We start from the raw sequence: 24,332 nt of genomic DNA, 5'->3' as shown, positions 1-24,332 counted from the left end.
CCAAGAATAGGTAAACAGTGCAATACAAAACAAACACCTTTATTGTGCAAACACATAGTTATCAGACATAGCCATCCCAGGCTAATAGAATCCGCATTCAATTTTTAGTTTTCTATGATATATTGTATATATGATATATTGTTAGCATATATTCCCGACCAAAAAGATAGAAAGCCAGATAATAATTTAGACTGCCAAGCACATCATTCAACTTCGCTATTTATATAATAATATATATATCCTGAGAAAATAGTGAATAAATCAATTCTTTTTCCTATGATCGTCCCAACATATCCAAATTTCAACTTGTTTTGTTTGAATTTGACCCAATTTAGATAGCCAATATCTATGCATTATTTGACCTTTTCTGTTTCAAGGTCGTCCACGTCTCGTTCTTCGCCAGCGATCCGAAACTGGGGGAGTTGACTATGAGGGTTCCACTCCACCGAGTTTGCGACAAATTGAGTCTGCAAGTATTTCCAGGGCTTCAGAAGAGTTTGACTGGGACAGAAGAGGGGAGGGGTGAGATTTATTTTTTTTTTTGAACCACACTTATAAATGAAAAATTAAAAATTCAATAATTTAGTAGTTTGTGTATTTTCTCTGATACTATTTTCAATATGGTATGTCAATTAGTGTTGTGTTTAGTAGAAAAATTTACAGTAACATTTGTAAATTTATACAAACAGGAGGAATTCAGAAAATAAATGTTCTGTTGCGTTTTGAATTATTTCAAATTTCCCAGAATTAAATAAACTCTATTATTGATTTGGTTTGGAATTTTTTCAATATTAGATTGATTTCAAACACTCTTGATTCACTAATGGCAGAATTCCTGATTTTATTGACTTCAATCGCTTCACTTTCCTCAAACTTAATCCACCACAACAATCCTATTTAGTTTCAGTAGCTTTTGAAAAATCATTAGTCGCCAGCAACATGGTCCAAAGATTAGTCGCTTTCACTTCTGAGTGAGTGCGCTATCGTAATTCCTCATAGTTTCAATAACTCTCTGCATTTCCATACTCACCCATACCTTCACTCAAAGATGAGTTCCATTACAGCTGAGTGAGTGTGCGTCACCCTGCAATTCTGCACCTTCAATTCTAATCCTTTTTTCAACTTTTTTACAGTCGCTTCAGAGGTGATCGAGACCTGAGTGACCTTCGACCTGAACCCAGGGGTCGGGGTCATCGAGAGTTACCAAGGGATCTGCATGAGCTCAGAAGTGAATACGCAAGAGATCACAGGTTTGGAATTTTTTTTTTATGTTTGATTGACTCCCCAATCACACTTTGAACAAAAAAATATACTCGAATACACACACCATTGAATCAGATACATATGTTGGCATTAGCATAGCCACGAGATCAGGTGTTCCCAAAATTTTTGACATTGTTACCCCCAAATCGAATCAAAAGCTCAATTACCCCTTTCACCAATTATAATCACAGTAATAAGTTGTTGAACATTAAGGCCACTTCACGTCCAGCTTTTTTGCAAACCACCCAAAGGACGGGGACTACATTAGCGATTTTTAAGACAGTTAAAAACGAATGATTTACCTCCTAAAAATATCAAATATCCCTCATGAAGTAATGATGCCCAGTTTAGGAACCACTGCACTAGGTAGATATACTCATGTATGCCTAATAATAAAGCTATGACCTCTATGTCTTTTTCTCTTTTCAAATGCTAGGTAAAAATGGACACAGTTCTCCACTTTGGCGATTCTCCACTTACCCTGTTTATTTGCACCACATTTTGGTACCATCAGTCAAGTTGCTCATCCCCAATACTTTTTGGTCTGTTAGAAATTCATGTCCTTGTTCTGAGAGAACTAACCAGATCTTTCTTTTTCAGAGATGGGGATTACAGAGACAGAGAATACAGAGAGAGAAAGTTTTCCCATGTAAGTTATTCATCAACAAGTCAGGCAACGGACTCTCGTATGTGGAAACTTTTGAAATATTTTTGCCGATCACGCAAGCCCAACACGCGTTCATGCTATCCCCTTTTTCTTTGGTACTCTCATAGTATGTGTACCAGGGGCCTCATTCGCCAAACTTCGTAAAAAGCCTTGTTTACGAGCACATAACCTTGTCTCTCAAAAACGCAGTTACGAAATCTCGTTAAGTGCGATTCACGAAACATCTCGTAAAAACTTCACGCACACGCACGGTCACGCAAGTTCTCTCGAAATCTAACGCACGGTCGTCATTGGACAAAAACCACTGTATGATCTCTCAACCGTATCAGTCAATGCAGCTGGCCGCCCTGAGTGCGAAGATCTGTAGCGTTTCCCTGTTTACAGACTGTGTTTTAAAATTTGTCATATACCAGTAATCTATGGATATATGAAATAAATGCTGGAGTACATATTGTGAACTACTTCTGTGACCGACAATAAAATAGATGAATGAATGTAATCCTATATTTGATGTTAGTTGGCATATATAAGTGGGTCCACAGCTACAAGATTACAGTCACTCTTACCTAAGTTAGGCATTTAAGGATTTTTGATACCAATTTTTCACAAAGTATGCAAACACCACAGCATTTGTTGGGGTGCATGTAGCACATACTTGTCTTAGGCCAGTAAGGTATTGAACATGTATCCCGTCTTAGTTATACCGTTTAATTATTATGTAGATACTGTTACAAATAAACACAAATACGTTTTAAACTGAATTCATGCTGAGAACATGCCGCACTACTGTTAACGAGCAAAATTTTCCTGTTGTTAGTTTGCGAGAACTATGGTGCGTTAAAGAACTTTGGTGAATACAGATTCTCGGTAAAATGAGGGAAGGCACTTTACGAGACGTCTGTTTTGGCGCGCAAAAAATTCTCTCGAATAATTTCTCTTTTTTTTGCCTTTTACGAGAAAGTGGGTGCTTAACTAACACGTTAAACGATAAAGAAGTTTGGCGAATGGCGCCCCAGGTTAGGATTAGGCCATCATTTTATTCCGATTTTGGTGCTTCCGAAGTATGCGAACCAAGATGGCGGACAACTGAACGTAACATGGGTAACAGGTTAGGGTTAGGCGATAATTTTATTTCGATTTTCCATTTTAGTTCTATTACGAGTTCAGGGACTGTCTGTGTTAGCCAATTGAATATCATCCCCTGTCCGTAGGTTTCAGTCCCTTTACACAACTTGATATAAATTAGGCGAACGAAATCAGTTACTGGTACCTCCATATTGGTACACATATGTCTTGAGCGCCTTTTTTCTTTTTGTTCTTTTCATTCTTCCCTCACTATAAATAAAAGCTTTGTTATTTGTTAGTCTTATAAGGACCCTTTATACAGTTAGTTGTTAGTAAGTTCGCCCTTCTAAAATTATGGAAAGTTTCCGTCTCTGCTAGGGGGGAATTTTTTCTCAGTTTGGATAATTGGTTTTAAATGTATATCCAAAATTCAACCTTTTTATTTCAAATCGACGAAATTTTTATTTTCTAGTCTCGAGATTTCAACAACAGTAATTCTTGGTACCAATCGCAACAGAGGGATAGACGAGAAAGGAAATATTCAAACCATGAACCGGAACCGGAATGGTACACTGCTGGTCCTACCAGCCAATTTGATACCATTGAGCTGGCAGGTATGGTCTTATACGACTAAAAACTGTAGAATAACTTTTTATACTAAAATAATATTTTCCAATATAGAAACTAGAAATAGTGACTTGTAAATCGTGCATGAGTGCGGTTAGGGTTTAATTCATATAACTCAGATGGTATTTGAGAAAGAAATAAAAACAAGAGAGCAATGCTCAAATATATGGACACGTTAATTAGAGCGAAGCTCAGGAATTTCGTTCCACACCACCGACGTTCGAAGAGCATGCGATCAAAAGAACAACAAGAAGAGTGCCAGCATAAAAACAAAACCGATACGTGTCAAAAAAACGAATTCCACAGTGCTACCAGGAATATTTAAAATAAATGAAAGTAATAGCCTCCGAAAGAAAAATTTATCTTCAAAAATTTCAGAACAATTGGTTTAGTAATCAGAGAGAAAAGCGACTTTTTAGGGTTTTCCACTAGGTGTCCAAAAAGTGTCAAAGAACAAGAGCAACATATTATTGAAACGATCCACAGGTCCATTACGTGTCCAATAACAGATATCCATCTTCATTGTTCGATTGTGTGGACATATGTGATTTCTTTCAAACAACCATTTAGCAAACATGCCTAACAAATTATTCTGAATTGAGGTCATGTTTAACCCTTTCCGTGCGGTGGGCACGTATACGTACCCACGACAAAACTCGCTAGATTGCGGCGGGTATGTTGATGTACTCCACTGTTTTATTTAGCAATCGGTCGCAAACTGTTGGTCTAGTTTTTCCGGGTTTTAGTGTATTGATAAGAAGTCTTCTTCGAGATTAACAACGGTAAATCTCGCTTTTTTTTACGACGCGAATTTTATTTGCGGCGGAACGAGGGAGTGTTTTTGAAATTTATGCAAATTTTGGTGTTTTTTGGGTGGTAATAGAAGACATATTATCCCTTCCATCTACCAAAGTATTTTGAGTTGGATCACGAAATTGCTACAGCAATATTATGCTATTGTTTGCCAACCACGAAGCGGTAACAGTAAAGGATTTAGCGAATATTTCTATTCTTATCACGGTTTGAAGTTTCAACTCCCAAGAAAAAAAAAAATGCACTTTTTCTATCCGGTGTGTGACTCAGACCACCACTTTTAATCAAACTTTTTCTTTAATCGCCAATTGCAAGCTCTTTAAATAAGCTTTCCAACGAGCCGTCAGTGGGCAGCAGAGGATCATTAGTTTTTCGTTAGTCGATCGATTAGTTGTGGGGGTACAAATGCATAAAATCGGCGTAGCAAATACGATTATTTAATAAAAAATAAAAATCGCATGGAAAGGGTTAACAGGCAACATATAGAAGGTCAATCTTATTCAATTAGTTCGAATTAGGAAATATAAAAAGATAACTATCCTAAGTGATTCAATAATCTTGCTGAACACGAACACAAATATATTTCTGTAACGTTTCGTCTGTCCAAGGTAAGACTTCTTCAGACATACATAGTTCAAGAAATATAGAAACTAAAAAAAAAGACAGTGCTCAGAGTTACCCAAACTTTTTGGTCTGCAGACTCCTGTTTGTTAATCTTACTTTTAACGGATCCCCAAGGATCATCTGTTTTTAGTTCTCATATTTGTAAGAGCTGAAATTGCTGCCTAATACATGTATTTATTTGCAAAGGCGATAAAATTTTGATATTCCTGCCTAACAGCAATTGATACCGTCCGCAACGCTCCACCAAAAGACGCTTCCTATCGTTGCGGACCCCCAGTGCAGTCGTCACGAACCCCCTGGGGTCTCCGGACCCCAGTTTGGGAAACCCTGCGCTGACCCTTTGATTTTTAAAGACTCTATCAACATTAGTTGCAAGTATCTCTTGCAGTAGACAGAGTTATTGTGTTCAGTTCCCAAACATTTTCAGCACATTCTTCCCTTTCCACCTATTGCCTAATATTGTTATTTGTTCAATTATTTAAGGTAGTTATGCATAACTCTGGCTCAACTGTTTAAAATAGTTTATAATGTATCCACAATTATGTCACAATATTACTAAATGAATCAACAATATTATTAAAACTACCCACAGCAGTAAAAATTTAGGTGAGAATGTCATGACTTGGGTCTCCTCGAGTCTTTGCCACAAATCTCCCCGACATTGTGAGATTTTAATCCTAATTTGATCATTTCTCTTTAGGTTTTGAGGAAGACACACCAGCGGCTGCTTCAGATTTCAGTTCTTGGGGAGGGGAAATACCCATGGATGATTTAGATGAGGGTGGAAATAAGAAAGACAAAAAACAAGATGATGGCGAAGAGCTAGAGAAAGGTAGACTCGTATTTAATTGCTGTAGCGGAAATTAGGCTCAGCATGAATGAACAAAAAACTTAAAATTTGCCGTTGTCAAGACATAACCACCGGTCTCTACTAATCTAATCATTTTTAAACTCTTTCACTTTCAATTGTGAAATCACAATGATTTTTTTTGTCTGATTGAAGGCCGAATTATATTATGAATATGAGATTTTTTTTTGAATAAAAATTCATTACTATAATGAAAGGGAAAATTTTTTTAATTTTGAAGATACTCTGTATATTATTTTTCAATCCTACTGTAAACTGTGACTGTTTTTGAAAATTTCTATTGTCTTTAAAGTCTCTCTAAAATTTGATTTATCAAAAATTTAGTCAGCTACTAATTATGTTGTGTTATACTTCAGGTTTGGAAGGCAATCAGAAAGCAGAAAATGAAGATAAAGGACAACAGCTAGATGGTGCTAAAGATCAAGGTTTGTAGTATGGCTTCGTAGGATTTAATAAAATTGAGTTTTTTATTCCGTGTATGGCACTCAAAAAAACATTTTTTCAGGTTCGGAATTGGAAGGGAATAATATGGACCAAAGTGAGTTGGAAGAGAAGAAATTGGCGGATCTGGATTTCAATGATTTGCTTGGAATACCAGGATTTTCAACTGTGAGTTATATAGGCTGTGAATGGGTACGAAATCATTTACGATATGGCGTGGAACACCCCAAGTTGGGTTTCAGCAGGGCTGGTTTTGAATCACAATTGCGCCTTTATTACTGTCAAAGCTAAACAATAGCCACATTCTCGGTCTTTTCCCGCATAGATAAACTAAATTTTCTGTGTGACCCAGTTAGATGTCAGAAGTTGGTTATCTGCCCCCCCCCGACAAAAAATGTTTCACACCCCCGGTTTATAATGTGTACGTAAATATGTGTTGCAATAACAACAAATAAGTAAATAATATCAGTAATAATATTCTGTGATGTAAAGCAATACCTTCTTTCTGAACCAAGAAAATTTTTCCCCAAATATGAAATTTAAATGTTACACATTGTCTTTAGGTTATGGAACAAATTTTGAAGGAAAATTCAGTGTCAGTCAGTCCTCGTGTGGATGAAGTATCAGCCGAACCTCAACCACAAGCTGGCAGTAATGCACAGCAAGCGTCATCAACGTCGAGTCGATTCAGCCAATGGTTTCAGAGAGATCAAAATTTGAAAGAGAACGGAAGTGGAGGTTTGTTTATAGCATTATGGAAGGCATGACAGCCGACGATTCGGTAAATCAGTGTCGATTAAGGAAGTCGGTGGCAATTAAGTAAGTTCGTGGCAATTAAGTAAGTTCGTGGCAAATAGGCAACTCATGGCGAATAAGTAAGTCGGTGGCAATTAAGTAAGTCGGTGGCAAATAAGTAAGTTCGTGGCAAATAAGCAACTCATGGCAATTAAGTAAGTCGGTGGCAATTAAGTAAGTTTGTGGCAAATAAGTAAGTTCGTGGCAATTGAGTAACTTCGTGGCAGTTGAGTAACTTCGTGGCAATGAAGTAACTTCGTGGCAATTAGGTAACTTCGTGGCAATTGAGTAATTTCGTGGCAATTGAGTAACTTCGTGGCAATTAAGTAACTTCGTGGCAATTGAGTAACTTCGTGGCAATTAAGTAACTTCGTGGCAATTGAGTAACTTCGTGGCAATTGAGTAACTTCGTGGCAATTAAGTAACTTCGTGGCAATTGAGTAACTTCGTGGCAATTAGGTAACTTCGTGGCAATTGAGTAATTTCGTGGCAATTAAGTAACTTCGTGTCAAATTAGTAAGTCATGGCGAATAAGTCGGTGGCAATTAATGTCTCGTTCGTTATGGAGGGTTTCAGCTTATTGCGCAACTGATTACTCTGAATGGGTTCGTAGGTTAAAATATTGTGTGAAGTCAATTTTTGTAATGCGTTTGATTGTTCTTGGCGATTGGTGTGTCATGCTATTCGTTAGTAATTCGTCCACCGTCGCACTTCTGGTTATCCAGCGTGGATTCGCAGATTTAAATCCTGGGGAAAAATTATGCACGAAAGGATTGTTGCAATGATGGTTCACAATTCACATAACTGCTGGTCGGTTACGGCTTCCTCCACGACCAAGTCTATCCTTCCAACTAACTAATCCCATATTCGACATGGAATATTAACCAGAGGAGAAGACGTGGTTCGCCATATGATAAGGCCATCTCATCGCTTTTCCTCTCCCCTCAGGAGAGGAACTCCTAATTTCTGGTCAGATATGGCTTGTGGCTGCCTTCCTGAGGCTTTCAGCGCTCATGGCCTCACCTGTTTATGATTCCAATGGTATTTATAGTGTTATTTTGATTGGTAGATTCCAAATCCCATTATGATCAAACAATTCATGCTCAACAAAAAAAAAAACTTATCAAGCAATGAAGCTAGGAAGAACAGGGAGTTTTCTTGTAAAGTGAAAAGAAAAATAAGTTTTGCGCCTTGTGGCCCCTTTCCAACTGCTCTGTGGCCACCCGATTGGGAACCGCTGTACTATGTCAACGTGAATTCTTAATTAAAAAACAAACTATTCCGCGACTCAATGCTGTAACCACCCATTCTGATCTATTGATCATTCTATATTCCAGGTTCAACTCCTCATGAAGAACTTGAAAGTTTGGCAGAGATTGCAGCTGAACGAGGTCTGGCTTCACCTGTGGATGTTGAGTCTAAACAACAACAACCGATAAAGGTGAGATTCTTCTGCTTTCTATGTTTTTTTTGTTGGGGGGGAGTTGAGATGCCATTCTATGAATATTTTTGGGGGTACGTTGGCCCCAAAAGGTTTGATTTTGATATTGAAATTTGTGAGCCACGGATTTGAACATTGCTTCTTTTATTTTTGAAGGGGTCATGGGTCATGAAAAAAGAGGGAAATAAGTTAGCCTAGAAAGGTTGGATCCACATTATTGAAATTCTGGTCAGGTCATGGTTAGTTTGAAATTCTGAGTCTTGGTCTGAACTGTGGCTTTGTGGCCTAGATTCGATACAACCCTCCCTTTTGTCTGTTTAAAACACTTCATTTTTCCCCCACGTAGTAAAATGCTGTTGAATATGAATCATCAATTATTATTGGGGGCTCCTGAAGTATGCGAACCAAGATTGCGGACATCGGAATGTAATATGTGTACTAGGTTAGGGTTAGGCCATAATTTTAGGTACAAATGCTACGAGAGGCACTTGGCTAGTCTTCGAACTCATAGTAGGACTAAAATAAGGGAAATTGGAATAAAATTATGGCCTAACCTGTTACCCATGCTACGTTTCGATGTCCGCCATCTTGGTTCGCATACTTCAGGAGCACCTATTATTGATTATTATTGATACTCGGGCTTTTGTACAGTTTGTGTAATACTCCATGCAAATACAAACTAAAATATTTCCCTAAAACAGTAAAATTCCTCCAGGGTTGGTAAACTCTGTACTATACATAAGTGCTACTCAACTATTTTTATCGAAGGTCCGCAAACAAAACTTCAAAATTATTTGGGTCCGGTCTTTCCAGAACTGATATTTCGGCATCCTTAAACGAGCATTTCCTCGACCGACTAATGATTAGTAGCATATTAAAATTGTTTATTATGGTGTTATAGTTCTTATATATGTTATAGTTCTCGTATATATTCAAAACTATGAAAGTCATTTTATAATAGGAAATTCAAAAAGTGGGGCTAATGATCCAAAATAAATAATTAGGTGCGGTCCAAATCCAATACTCGAAAGGCCCGGATTCGGACCGCGGTCCGCCAGTTGAGTAGCCCTGCTATACATTATGGCATTGTTCCCCACATATTCCAGGCCAATTCTACCTGGTTTACTGTCTGTGTTAGCCAAGTGAATATATCCCCTGTCTATATGTTTCAGTCCTATTACACAACTTGATGTAAAGTAGGCGAACAATATTATTTACTTCCATATTGGTACAAACACTTCTGGAGCGCCAAGCTTTGACCTCAACACTTTAATCTATGAAATTAACACAGCTGGGTCTAACGCTTTGAACAATTGCAAATTTTTTTGTTTTCATTTTCAGGCCGACATTATGAAACTCCTCACTCAGAGTAAGTCCGGGAATTCATCTCCGAAAACTGATATGTTATCGATCGAACAACAACAGGAATTAGCGAGAAAGTTACTCATGCAACAGAGTGAGTTTCGAATTATTTTTTGAACGAGTTCCCTCAAAATGTTTCAAACTCTCAAATAAAAGTAGACAGAGTACTGATAGAAGGGTTAAAAGCAACCGAAGAGACAAATTGAAATGACTCCAAAATTTTAGCTTCCTATCGTAATTTATCAAGAATCAACTCTTTTCATCAACTTTCCTATAAACACGATATTGCGGTTAGTCGACATGGCCTTCTCTTTTTGAAAGTGCGCACAAATTGAACCGAATCTTTAACCTGTGACGCCAATATGGCAAATTCAACGCTTTAACCACTCAGCACAAACGGTGAACAAAAGCCTTCGAGCTCACGTCGAGCAGGGCTTTCCTTTGTTCCATAAAAAGTAACCATTCACTGATCAGTAACTAACTACTTTTTGAAATGGATGTGTGAAAATGTCTTATAGATAAAAAAAAGCGAATAGGCAACGCCCAACAAGGAAGATTTCTTGCAATAACTCTTATTTGACAGTGACAACTTATATCAATCCTTATTCAAAGTGAAAAGTTGAAAAGCTTTCACTAATGATTTTATTACTTCAATTCAGTGAAATCTGGGGCTGTCATGAGCGTAGCAGAGCTGGAAGCGAAGGCTGGGGCTCGTCAGTCGCCTTCACAAACCTATGGGGGAGTGGACGTGCAGAACACGGATGCCTTCAATAAACTTGTTGCCTCTATCAGAGAAAAGGATAAAATCAGACAAAGGGTAAGTAATTCGGTGGGATATTGAAAAAAAATTTTTTGGAGTGGGGGTGAGTACTGATAGACATTGCACCGACCACCGACTTTTCATATTTATCTGCTGAAAGAGAGCCCTTAATTGAACATTTGAAAAAATACCATCGAAGATGGTAAAAGCAAGCTATATATTCCTTGTTGTGTTGAGGTTTTTGGAAACTACTTTTTAAAAGTTTATCTCAGAATGTCAATGTGAACACAAGTTCTCGCTCCATTCTGTATTTACTAACAGGCAATTCTACACTATAATTCTCTAGAGCAGTGGTTCACAACCTTTTATGGTTCGTGACCATCTTCCGGACTCTCTTAGCACTCATGGCCCGCTCTTTATCATTCAAGTAGTATGAGAACAAATGAAATGAAAAGTTGACAAGCCAGATGGATTGCAAAGAAAATTGTCTCGGAAAGTATTTTGTTGTAAATTATCTTTTTTTATTCCAGCAACAACTCTTAGCTCAACAACAACAACAGCAAGCAGCATTGAATCAATTTCAAATGAAGCAAAATCTGGGTGAGTGGATTTATATTTTGAGATAAAGATGAGTTTTCTCCAAAGTTTTATTCCAATTTTCCTTCTTATAGTTCTGTGTTAGCCAAGTGAATATACCCTCTGCCCATAGGTTTCAGTGTCTTTACACAACTTGATGTAAAGTAGGCGAACAAAATTAGTTCCTTCATATTGATAGACACATACTTCTGGAGCGCCGAGGAAAGTCGATAACACTGCTCAATCATAAGACCACAGCCTATCGTCAGGTTGAAAAATACTTCAACAGCCCTTCAAAAATAGCGTCTACAAGTATCAGTGTTCAGAGCCTTATTCTGAAACAAACCTTGCTCTAAATTTTCTTATTCCTAGGCATTCCCGGAGGGCGTATCCCATCTCCCGAAGAACTGGCGGCTCATACTCAGAACATATTCCAACAGGCTTTGATCAAGAAACAACTAGAAAAGCAGAAAGATGCATACAGAGAGAAAGTCAGGTAGGTTGCGAGTCTTTTTAATAGAAATCTTTTTGATCTTCTGACTTTTAACCCACTGACCTTTTCAACCTTTTTGGTGAAGCGAAGTATTCCAGAAGCTTTTACCCCTCTGCGATGGTTTAATTGTCTTTTCGTGCCTGAATCGGGGCTTTGGGAGGGGGGGGGTGCAAACTTATAAGCCTGCGACCCCGGTTAATAAAGTATACTCTTTGAGACCCCTAAAATTTGTTGCGTGACCCCTTGCGAGGACGCAACCCCCAGTTTGTATGATTGTTGAATATGAATATGTTGTATGAATATTTTTGTGTATCACTGCCATAATTGAGATTACTAGGAGGCCCACTAGGGAATGTCCGGCGGCCCATGGTTGAAAACCATAGCACTAATGAAAAGGTCTTCTTGAGTACTATGCACTGGGTTTCCCTAACAGCTGAAAACAGTAGAAATAATTCATATGTCTTGCACAAATTGAATTGTGGATTCAGCTTCTCGAATCTTGAATTCGCTGGACTAAGTTATTCTGGGTGAATTTCATAAAAAATGTTTATATTGCAGACAAATAGAACAACAACGTCGGGAAGAGCAACTTCGTGAAGCGATACGATCGGCTGATGCCAAGATTCAAGAAAGCAAACAAATGAATAAAGTAAGGCTGTAGGCTGTTGTTGTCATCACGGAGAGTCAGATAAACCTTAAACCTTATCGATATCGACTCCTGACTTTGGGTTGTAAAGATTTTGACTCAGATCCTGGGGTGAAGTCTAGAATTTCCAAATAGGAAGTTCTGAAATTCTAATTGCCAAGTTAGGGCATAACAGCTAGATCAGGGTGGCAAGGTTGACGGGCCACAAGATTATTTTTGCATTGTTCGCGGGCCACAATAGTACCAAGAATAGGAAAACAGTGCAATACGAAACAAACACTTCTATTGTGCAAACACATTTAGTTATCAGGCATAGCCATTCTAGGCTAATAGAATCCGCATTCGATTTTTAGTTTTACATGGTGCCAAAATTGTTAGCATATATTCTCGACCAAAAAGATAGAAAGCCAGATAATAATTTAGACTGCCAAGCACATTATTTAACTTCGCTAGTTTCCCCAGCTATCCATAACACTATTTAATTCAGTGACATTAGTGATGTCAATATGTCAAAAGATTTTTCTGAATAATTTTATGACGAAACAACATAAAATTAGATTTCTTGATTACTCTCCGAATGTGACGCGGGCCACAGATAATGAAGCGGCGGGCCACATGTGGCCGGCGGGCCTGGGATTGGACCACTCTGATCCAGATGATCTGGCCAGAGGTCGTAAAACGTGGGTTTTAAAGAGTGTTTGAGGGTCTGAAAATTGCTATGTTCGATACAGAAGATTTTTTGTCCGACCCCCAAACCCCCACCGTGCTCCGACCCCAGCTATACAGATATTCAATGATCGAAAATTTTTTAGAAATAATTGCTATTCCTATACTTGACACGAACTGGTAGCCAGGATAAAAGTTGCGTTTTGATTGAACGCTTTCTTCTCCTCTTTATGACAATTTTTTGATTATTTAGAGCCTTGCATTCATGCCAACATCAGTGATGCGTAAAATGCAAGAAGGTCGTGACAGCAAGCAATCCCAACAAGACGATGTCATGGGAGCTGAAGCTGACGGTTGGTGATATTTTTTTTATGTGGATGGGGATCTTTTGATGGCATGGGTTAGCATGAGTGACTGTTAGCCTGAGCCTTCTTCAGCGCTAATGTGTGAGACACCCCAAGATTCAATTTTTTGTAGTGTTGGGTAAAAGTCCATAAACCCCGGGTCAAAGGTCATCCAGATCTCAGGTCGAGTCAATTTAAGTTAGTTGAGATTTTGAGTTCGAGTTATTTTATTTAGATGGCTTTTCGAGTCACTTTGGAGTCTTCTATAGATGGTGACCTACTTGTGCTAAGTCATGAAATTTAGCCTCTCCATAATTGGTATGGTCATCTTTATTCCTGCTACAGTACCTTGCGCACAAAAGTCAGGTGGTCTTTTTTTAGGGCGGGTGTGTAAAAAGATGTCGTATTCCGATTGAAAATTTATGTTGCTTTCTATTAATTTTCCAACCTATTATTTGCTACCCCTCCCCCCCCCTAAAAATTTTTTTTCAACTTACTGAAATTTAAGAGTTTAACAAGTAACAATGAAGTGCCTCCAATTCCATCTAACACTAATCCCATATTTTAATGTTTCTTGGGACAGAATTTATAGAAAAAACATTTTTTGTTTGTTTATTATAGACTTGGCGTCCGCAACTGCTTCGTTCTCTGCAAAACTTGCTGCCAACAGCGGAAAGAAAGTTGATCAGCCGGCAAATGACTTACTTGCAAGAATTTATCAAAGTGCCAGCATGAATCCGTCTAAACAACAAAGTAATCCAGGTGAGACGCAGTTGCTTCTGAAAAGGTTTTATCATAATATTTACAGAGAGGGAGGAAATACATAAGGGCTGACATGGGCAAACTACGACCCGCGGGCCAATTCCGGCCCGTTGTGTAAATCAATCTAGCTTGCCTGATGCTGCCACAACCAAACTAAAACCAAATTTTAATGTTTCAGTTAAAATAACTCTCAAAATTTGTTGAGATTGCGAATAAATTTAGTTTTGGCAAGGGGCTTATTGTTTTCCAAATTTGCTTTTGTAATACTGTGAAGATTGTTCATGAATTGTAACTTTTTACGTCACACTCAGGGGCAAAACGTTTGGCCCTTGATCCCGAAACCTTGCCCACTCCTGCGTAAAAATCATTTGATGGGAAGCAGTTGCCATTAGTTGCCGGTTTCAGTTACATATGCCTTGATAGTGCAGAAGCATTTGTAAACCCTACATTTGTTAGGAGTTCGGCAATGATGAAAGTGTTCCAAGGTGGGATGGTGTGCAGGGTGACTAAAAAAACAGAATTCATAATTTTTCTAATTACTTCTATGAAATAAGAAAAATTGTACTTCTATTTTTGTATGATTATGCCCCAAAAACAGTGATGGCTGTTTTTTAGAATTGTAATTGCCTGGAATATTCTTCAGCAAAACCAGACTTGGGAATAACCAGGAATACTTACACTATGATTAGGGAGTCTTATCGGCTTTTATCACCTGATATAGATAAAATTCCAATCCTTATGAACAAAATTCAATTCAATATTTGCAGGACTTCGGCGCAACGCCAGTTTCCCGGAAGTTTTATTAGAAGCGAATAAGCATGGCCGAAGTAGTGCTTTCCACCAGCCTGCAAGACAAGGAATGGCGGCAAATAGTATGGATTTGAGCAAGATAAGTGGTGAGCAAACTCGTGGTAACACTAACAGTCTATGAATATATTGGTCTGTGGCTTTCTATATTTCCCGGATAGGCCCCTGGAAGGATGGGTGCGTTATCCAATTCGAAAAAAACATTTTGATTGTAAATTCGCCTGGTTGCCAGAAATACAATAGAGATACAGTTAACACGAATTATGACTCATTGGAGAGAAATTTGAATTACGTCAAGTTCATACACGTTTAATCAATGCGATATGTGAGTTGGTTTCTCAATATTAATTTTAGCATTTTGGGATAATTATAAATACAGACAGACAGGAGCAGTGTTATGGAATGGTTTAATATTTGATGATGATCTTATTTTATGAAGCACTTTTTGTCATTCAATGAATTGATTATTATTAATGATTATTTTGCTTCTAGGTTCAAATGATCAAGAAAGGATTAGAAACTTACTTGAAATGCAGAGTGCAGCCTTGCTGAATAAGCAGATGCCTAAGCCTACAGCGCTGAAACAGCAGCCTAATAGCCTTGCTGCTGATATTTACAACAACAATATGCTCAAGGCTGAAAATCAGCAAAACTTTGCTGGTGCAGCTAAGCCTGACCTTGCTGCTGTTGACAAGCATGAGCCTGACATGTCAGAGCTTAAAAATCAGCACGAAGTAGCCTTGCTGACACAATTTGTGTTGAATAAATTCGGCATAAACGAGGACCAGCTCAGCAGGCTCAACTCCCAGCAGCAGCAGGCTGTCGTCAACATTGTTCAGGAACAGTATTACCACCTTCAGGTGAGGATTTCAACAGTTTTTTTTGCTATGCAGAATCTGGGTAATCCCCCCCTGGAATACAGAGATTCTAGGCAGAGTCGCTAAATTTTCGAACTATTTCAAACTTGCCCTCGCCTATAATTTTGTTTGAAGGATATTATTACTCCAAACCCGGCAGGAATTCCAGTTAGGAAACCAAATTCTGAAAAACTGAATATGCAAACCTTTGTTTATTATTGAAAATGCTTAGTCAACCCGATATTCGAGTTTCTGTCAAAATCTTTGACAAATTCAACATCTTTACTTCGGTTCTTACTGCAGGAAATTTGGAAACATTGCTTCGCCCCTGAAAATAATATCAATAAATACTTTCCACAGTCATTTTTATAATTTGCCCAATTTTTTTTCTATCTAGGTTCAGAAACAAAGACTTCTTTTGGAGAAGAAATCGCCCAAAGATCCGAACAACCCCATGAGAATCAAACAAGGAGATCTACCCCCAACGAGTGTCACGAAAAACGACATGAAAAAGCCGGAACCGCAACAAATTGACCCCCGGACCACCCCACAACAGGGGTCAGCTTTACCTAAATCTTCCACTGCTCAAGTACCAAGTTCACAAGGGGTTAAATTCCCCCAACAACCCCCAAATACGCTCCCTGGAATGACCCATGGAATGCCGGGTCTAATTCCAACCACAAACCCACAATTGCACCCACTTCAACTTCGCACTCTGGTTCCCCCACCAATGCAATTTTTACCCCCACCCATGGCACGGGGCCCAACTATGATCCCCACAATTCTCCCCCCTCAAACCCACATGCAAGGACGTATCATGCCCCCACCTCCGCCCCCAAATGTCCCGTTAGCTTCCCCGCTGGGCCCCCCTTACCAAGCAGCAGCCTTGATGCACATGCAAATCTACCAACAACAGCAGCACAGAGCCTTGCTGGCAGCAGCAGCCCTACAGCAACAGCAGCAGTTACAGGCTCAGGCTATTCATGCAGCAGCAAGACAACAACAACAAAATATGAGTAAGTTAATAGAATTTTTCTTTTTGTGACAAATCCAATATTGGGGAGGCTCAAGTTGGTACTCTGTAGTATGTTTACCAGATTAGGGTTAGGCCATAATTTTATTCCAATTTTTCTCATTTTAGTTCTAATACGAGTTCGGGGACTGTCTGTGTTAGCCAAGTGAATATCCCCCTGCCCATAAGTTTCAGTCCCTTTACACAACTTGATGTAAAGTTGGCGAACAAAATTAGTTACCGCGATATTGGTACACATACTTCTGGAGCGCACTCAAGACACCTACTCGAGTTGGACTAGAGTTTCATCTATCAAACACTCAAAGTGACTCGAGTCATCCAACGGAAATGACTTTAACTTGTGACCTCGGTGATGGACTCCCCTCTAGGAGAGTCAAATTCAATCGCCCAGTGAGATTCTCTGCCCAAAAGCTTGCATCATCATGTAATGACACACAACCTGTTTTATAGGAGACAACCGGGGCGGTGCTGATTTCTCCAATCCCCTTGAGAAATGGTTTGGGCGTGACGTTCTCAGCCAATCACATATGCCTGCTCCAGTTTTGAACCAATCACAAATCCAGAATTTTGGACAACGCCCGATGACCTTGAGTGACATTGAGAGAATCAATCCGTCGAACCAAAAACAGGAATAAAGGTGGGAGGACTTTGATTTTTCAAAATTTATTTTTGATATTCTAAATAATGGCTACTCAACGACGGACGAATCAGGACCTTTCGAGTTTTTTTTGGAACGCGTCTGCTTCTTTGATTCGGAGCATTGGCAAAATCTCCAAAAAAGTCAAAATTTTTTACTGGGAGGAATTCCTCCCGCTTGAAAAACATTGCTCTCACCGTCAATTTAACTGCAATCACACAAGAGGTCGAGGTTTCATATTTGATTAAGCATTCTCATGTGGCAGTTTATTCACAGCAGAATTGTGATACACTTGCAGTGTTTTTTTAAGTGAGGCCCAAATAGTAAAATGGAAAAGGTTTCAAGGCCCAGCAATTCATTGAAAATTTCATTTTTAATCATGTAATAAACTTGTTAAAAGGAACGTAATGTATGATCGTTTGGTATATGAACAAAAAGTATATGTAAAAGTAAAGGTGATGTTGGATTTATGAAAAACTTTTTTGTTCATCACAGCCATAATTTAAATTGAGGCTCTTAGAAAATGCTTGGTGCGGCACGATTGGGCCACCGACCACAGTTATCAAGAATTCTAAAAGATTTTTAATTCTTTTTTAGATTTCACACATAACTGCCAAACGCTACCGATACTTCGCTATGGCCGATACTCCAACTCCCACGAACTTGAAAAAAAAAAACTGAACTACGCCCTTTAGTGGCAAATCATGTATATAGAATTACTTTTTATATTATATTACAATGTAGCGTGTGTACGTGTTGGTGTTTTTTATTATGTTTCGTGATTTCAATTTTCTAAATTTTTCCATTGGTTTGGTTTTTGACCAAACTTTTCCAATATCGTTTGTGATTTGTGATCCGGAAATAGAATTTATTCGGGATCCTAAAAAATCAGAAGTCATACACAGAACATTGAAACGCAGTCATATCACGCCACGTTCTTTGAGGAGAGCGAAGGAGATTGCAAATCACTCAACAGCGTTCTGTCACCTATTATGGATGGAAATTATGAATTCTGACAACTTCGTGGCATTTCATTGAGGAAAGGAAAGATGATCAGGTTAAGCAACATGAATCTGGTCAACCTTATACACTTAACCACGATCAGATTAAAATCTGGCATCAGTACTTGGAGAAAAATTGAAATCTGGCAACGGTGACTTCAAAAATTAATATCTGGCAGCTACAACTGCAAAAACAAGGAAATCTGGCAACAGAACCTGCAAAAACAATGAAATCTGGCAACAGCCTGCAAATGAAAATTCGAGTAAAATGTCAAGTCACATACACCATAACATTGACTAAACGTTATACCTAGATAACTATATGGTTTAGAAAGTTATTTTGGGTAGTTGTGTTGAGAGTTTATAACTTTGTAAATATATTATTAATCCATCCAGGGCAAAATATATAGGGTTAGGCTGCAAGTTGTTCCTTGCAAGAATTCTGTGAATTTTCGGTTGATTTTGAAACTGGATGTCGAAATTTTCAAACATTGATTGAAATCTTGAAAAATCGATTGAATATTTCATCAGAACCAGAATTATTAATTATTTCCTCCTGAAATCAAAAAGGATTCAAAACAAAATTCCATCCTATGACACAAGTACAGATATTATGATAAAACAATGCAAAGCTTTGTCACCAGCTGTATTGTGTTTTATAATTCTTCCATAAAACGTTTTGGAAATATAATCTTGATGCCATTTTTGATATTTTAAACTTGCGGGCCATCAAGCTTGGGAAATTATGATAGAATTTCACGGCCTTTGACTTTTGACAGCCTCTTCCATATAATGGACTGTTTACTGGATGATAGGCTATGGTTCGGGCGTCTTATGGACTTTCCCTTGGATAAATAGAAAAATCTTGTCTTACTAGTTTTACAGAGTTTGCTTAAGACAAAATGCCTAGCTGACCACCAGCTGTTGTGTATTTGTATATGTGAGCCAAATTGAGTTAACGTCTCATAAATTAAATTTGAATACTTTTCAGAAACACCACTTCCAGACTGTTTTAATTATTTTGAAATTACTTATATTCGCAGAGAGATGCAATATTGCACAGCCTTTGACTTCAGACACCCTTCCCATATGATGATCATATAATGATAACTGGTCAAGCTGTCTTATCGACTTTCCTAATTTTATAAAATAATTTGATATAAATTTCAGAGAATACTGCCATTTTAATATTTAAAATCGTGAGCCAATCACACTTCTGTGATTTTCATGGAACTGGCTAATTTCCTTATACGCTGTAAGATTTGATATTGTCTCCCTTCTGTCTCTTATATTAATGGAATGGCACATGTTTTATGTTGCACGCCTAACCTCTTTATATTTTGCCCTGGTAATCCACCTTTTGTACATAGATCGCCTCATGTTTTTTGCTTGACTGTGAATTTTTGTGCACGGTTATTTTTCTCGTCACCCCGTTTTGTGGTCAGTACTTGTTTTTGGTTGAACGGATACCCTGCATTGGTGTCTGCAACTGCTCAATGAATATTACTGATAGGTTGCGAGCCATAATACTAAAATTGTGAATCATATAAAACAAGGCAAGGATTGTTATTTCTTTGTTACCTGAAATTTTGAAAAATGAAATATTCACATTTCTCCATACGAAAATCTTATTTCCAAAAGCAACGATTTTAGAATTTGTTTTGAACTAACTGTAAGTTCTCTGAGCAGAATTGATTTTTATTATATCAAAAAGGCATCACAACACACTTTGGTGCCTATTGGCCCCTAGATGGTGCTCATTAGTCACCAGGTGGCGCTCACTAGTCACTGGGTGTTGCTTATCTGTATGAGCGGCACTTCGTGATTTGAACCAATTTTTATTTACCAAATTGGCCTCTAGTTGGCAGTCAACTTCAATTCTGCAATGAATTGCCTCCCCATTCACATGTTTCTAACCAAAGCATTTACTGACCCTCTGTACATAGTTGTGTAGCAAGGCCTGCCTGTAGAAATTTTTGCTTTTTCACTATTTTCTTCGTTTATTTTTTCTATTTTGTGTATCTTTTTTGTTATCGCCAAATTTTTTTTGACATTGTTTTTTTTTCTGATATATCTGGTTTCAATGTGAAATAATTTTTTCTTCCCGATATTTTTTTTTCGGGAAGTGTTTTTCTGACTATTCAAAAAAAATTGGTTTCTTCAAGCTCTACAGAAAAACTTCTTTTTGTCGACATCAAATTTCAAAAAATTTTCTCTAAATATCATATATGACAAGTTAAATTGAATAAATATGACAAAAATTAAAAAAACAGTTTTTCTAAATTTTCACAAAGTTTCTGAATTTTCATCACAAAAATAAAAAGTTCCGTAACTGTTGTCATTTTTGAGGTGTTTTTGTAAATAATTTTTGTTTGTTTTCGATTATATTTTGTTATTATGATTTTGAAGGTCATACTATTGATTCAAAGTCATTTCCTCCGACCTTGAGAGGAAAATTGCTAATTAAGTTCATATTCTAATTATTTGCGAATTTCCGAAGTATTTACATGATTCGTCATTACAGAATGAAAAATTTAAAAAATTTTCTATTTTGCGACATTTTTAGAAAAACACAAGTGAAAGTTCTTGGTTTTTATGTTTTTCGTAAAAAATATCGAATATTCGGGAGTTATCTATAAATTTTAATACACTTTTAGTTTTGCACTGTGAATTTTTCCGTTTATAATGTAAATAACCCGCTGAGTACCGAGTACTAGTGTCACAAAAACATAAAAAGCAAAAAAAAAATCGAAAAAATGTAAATAAATTTTGTGTGTGTTTTTAACTGTCGAAAAATTTCAGTAAATTGGTTTATTTTTTGTGTAATTCTTGTACATCTACTGAATTACTATTAAGAAATACAATTTGCTGTTTTTTTAAATAGCTTATGCTCTATATAAACTCTAAAGTAGGCAAAAACTGCATTGCTACCGAGTTAGTTATCTGTAAATAATGTACATAGCGTTTCTTTGCAATATATTTTAGTTGCTATGGCAACTTTTGTCGCCCCTGGCAACTGAACGTGTGAGTTTCTTTGGCTATATTTTTATGTATGTTGCCATGGTGATAACGGTAGCCTGGTAACCTGTCAATTACCGTTGCCATGGTGACATCGTACCATAGCAACCAGTCTTTGTTGTGGTAATGATTTGCCATGGTAATTACCGCCCGTTTAATTACTGTATATTTCCAAATTTGTAGTTCAATTATATCATCATAATTTCTTATCAATGCTTTCGTCATGGTAACGTTTGTTCCATCATAATTAATATTTCTATGTCGTAATGGTAGTTGTAAGCTGGGCCCAAAAACGGAAGAAACTTTTTTGGCCATAGTCTTATTTTTAAGATGGAATTAAAAAATGTGATGTCATATTATTGGACTGTGACATCACAATACTGTATCAAGGCTTGAAGGGGCTTACCCCTCCCAGTAAATACAACCTCTTCTATAGTGTCAAGGGCCCAGCTTCAATGTAAATATTGTTGTATATAGACTTTGTTGTAAATACTATTTTGAAAATGTAGATTTCCCGGAACCCTCACGGCTTGCAAGCTTGAATGAATTCGGCCCTGCGACATGAAAATCTCATATTTACCTTTTTTTTTTTAAATTTCACCCCAACAGACTCTCAGATATGTTCAAAAATTTACATCCCAGTTACTAACTTCTAAAAAAAAAAGATTCAAAATAAAATATATTTTGCACTTTTTCAATTTTAAATTCAACTCCCAAGATTTTTCGAATTCCAGATTAATTCGAAAATTTCTGCAAATGACAATTCAATTCTTCAATGAAGTCTTGTAATGCTGTGAAGGGTAAATCAAATCACTAGAATGGGGATGAACCAACTTTTTATGCGACGTTTCCACTATGAACAAGGCCTATCACAAGCAGCCATTGGAAAATAGTGAGCCACCGAACACTAGTCCCGGACATTACCATTCATATACCAGTGATGGGTAAAATTCCCCGCACCCCAGGTTATAAGCCAAGATTGAGTCCCAATCGAGTCGATCACTGAGTTAAGTCTCACTGGCGGTTTCTTGATAAGTGTCATTTTCCACTGTTAAATTCGACACTATTATAGCGAATGCGATTAGTATCGTCACAGTAAATTTTTCAATGCGTATCTTGCAAAAAATTCATTGCTTGCATCGTGCATAGTCCAAGTTCGTCAGTTATATTGACCTGGTAAACTTCTAATATGTGGAATATGATTATGCTCTTTGTTTTTGAAAAATAACACGATCACAGAAAAGCCAACAACTATTTAGAATTATGGTGAATCATCATACACCAGTAAATACTGATTTGATACTAGCAAAAGTTCATGAATTTTTGTTCTGCAGAACGAGATGTATTGGATTGGTTATGGCTTTTCCGACCCCGTATCCGCCAACCCCACCCTAGTGTTCCCATATCTGTTTTTTTCACTCCATTCTAGTGTTCCTATATATCAATTTGTTGTAAATAGTCGTGATGTGGACCTATCATTGATATTGTACATAATATGTCTAGTGTACCCGTTGTAGATGTCCTCCCTTTAGGGAATTCCCTTCATTGTTTTATTAAAAGTGAGGAGGACATCTCATCTGGTTTGTGTATATACATAGTGTCGTAAGATTGTGTGGAGACTGAGCACATATGAGAATCGAATGCTTTCTCATCAAAACTCCCCCCCTACTCCCCAAAAAAAATTGTTGATAAAAACTCAAAATAATAGTTTTTTCCCTCTTAATCAAACCATACAGTTTGAACTGCCGAAGTTAGTATTTTTCTGGTGATTTTCAGTTGTGCAGATAATGAAACTAAAATTTCAAGCATTTTCAGAAAGCTGTTTTTAAATATCTAAGTTGCACTGATAGCCCACTGGCATTTACTACACTGAGAGAACTGGGCAATGTGTTGTCATCATGCTACAAATGACATCATAATATGAAATGATGTCACAATGAGGAATGGCATCCCAATTCATAAATACGGTGAATCCCCCAAAACCTCCCCCCTCTGTGCTTAGTCTCTTCATTGTGATATTGCGTGGTCGTTTTTGTACAGAAATTATAGTTCAAAAAAAATTTGGTGGAAAATTAGGTATCCAAGGACCAAACATGGTTATTGCATAACTTATCTTGTGTTATGTAATTCTTATGTTTGGGCCGAGGATAATATGGATGAAACTGATATGGAAGAGTAAAATTAACTTGCTTTTGAATGTTTGTTCAATTACATATGAAAGCACGTTAATTTAACTGGTTTCTTTGTATTGGAGAGGAGATTTCATAAAATTCGGAATAAAAATACAGTCTTAAGAATTTCTTTAGTTTGTGTTTTTTTCGAGACAGGGTGGACATGTTGATTGGAGTGCATATTTTGCTCAGGTTGCGTAGAATATGACTTTCATTGATTATTCGCGGGTTTAAATTCTGTTGGAGATAGTTGGTATGCACCAAAAGATAGTCGATCTCCATCACCGCAAGATGTTTCACGTTGAACCTGTGGTTCCCTACTTTATGAGAACCCCTTTTTCAGCACTCCTGGCCCCTCTTTTCCCACAATTCAAGCACCGTGCACGTTCTATCTAGAAAAGGAGTTCGCAAAACGGGGATACGTCCACCCACTGGGGTACATTTTGACTTTTCAAGGGGTACATTAGATTAAGTATGGAAGTATTCTTTTCATAACTCGAAATCTGCCCTAAAATGTCTTTTATTACCTCGTGTTAATAATTTGAATAACCCCTCAATAAGTCACTAAAGTAAAAGCAGCGTGAAATGTCGCTGT

General features: G+C 37.5%; 1 protein-coding gene across 1 annotated transcript in view; it reads left to right on the top strand.

Annotated features, from left to right (window-relative positions):
* LOC120348524 (uncharacterized) overlaps positions 1–23,857 on the top strand; it is a 30,866-nt gene extending 7,009 nt beyond the window's left edge. Inside the window, exons 8-28 of the mRNA XM_078115746.1 lie at positions 378–522; positions 1,134–1,250; positions 1,864–1,912; positions 3,468–3,609; positions 5,760–5,891; positions 6,284–6,352; positions 6,433–6,536; positions 6,932–7,106; positions 8,501–8,604; positions 9,946–10,060; positions 10,626–10,783; positions 11,257–11,326; positions 11,675–11,798; positions 12,354–12,444; positions 13,361–13,460; positions 14,073–14,213; positions 14,981–15,109; positions 15,513–15,880; positions 16,275–16,893; positions 17,361–17,547; positions 18,145–23,857. Coding sequence (XP_077971872.1) covers positions 378–522; positions 1,134–1,250; positions 1,864–1,912; positions 3,468–3,609; positions 5,760–5,891; positions 6,284–6,352; positions 6,433–6,536; positions 6,932–7,106; positions 8,501–8,604; positions 9,946–10,060; positions 10,626–10,783; positions 11,257–11,326; positions 11,675–11,798; positions 12,354–12,444; positions 13,361–13,460; positions 14,073–14,213; positions 14,981–15,109; positions 15,513–15,880; positions 16,275–16,893; positions 17,361–17,545 — 3,137 coding nt within the window. The 3' untranslated portion in view covers positions 17,546–17,547; positions 18,145–23,857. The remainder of the gene's footprint in view (positions 1–377; positions 523–1,133; positions 1,251–1,863; positions 1,913–3,467; positions 3,610–5,759; positions 5,892–6,283; positions 6,353–6,432; positions 6,537–6,931; positions 7,107–8,500; positions 8,605–9,945; positions 10,061–10,625; positions 10,784–11,256; positions 11,327–11,674; positions 11,799–12,353; positions 12,445–13,360; positions 13,461–14,072; positions 14,214–14,980; positions 15,110–15,512; positions 15,881–16,274; positions 16,894–17,360; positions 17,548–18,144) is intronic.
* Positions 23,858–24,332: the final 475 nt, after the last annotated feature.

This window comes from Styela clava, chromosome 1 (genome assembly GCF_964204865.1).
Source record: "Styela clava chromosome 1, kaStyClav1.hap1.2, whole genome shotgun sequence".
NCBI lineage: Eukaryota > Metazoa > Chordata > Ascidiacea > Stolidobranchia > Styelidae > Styela > Styela clava.
Note: the sequence above shows the minus strand (reverse complement) of the source record. Positions and strands in the feature narration are given on the sequence as shown.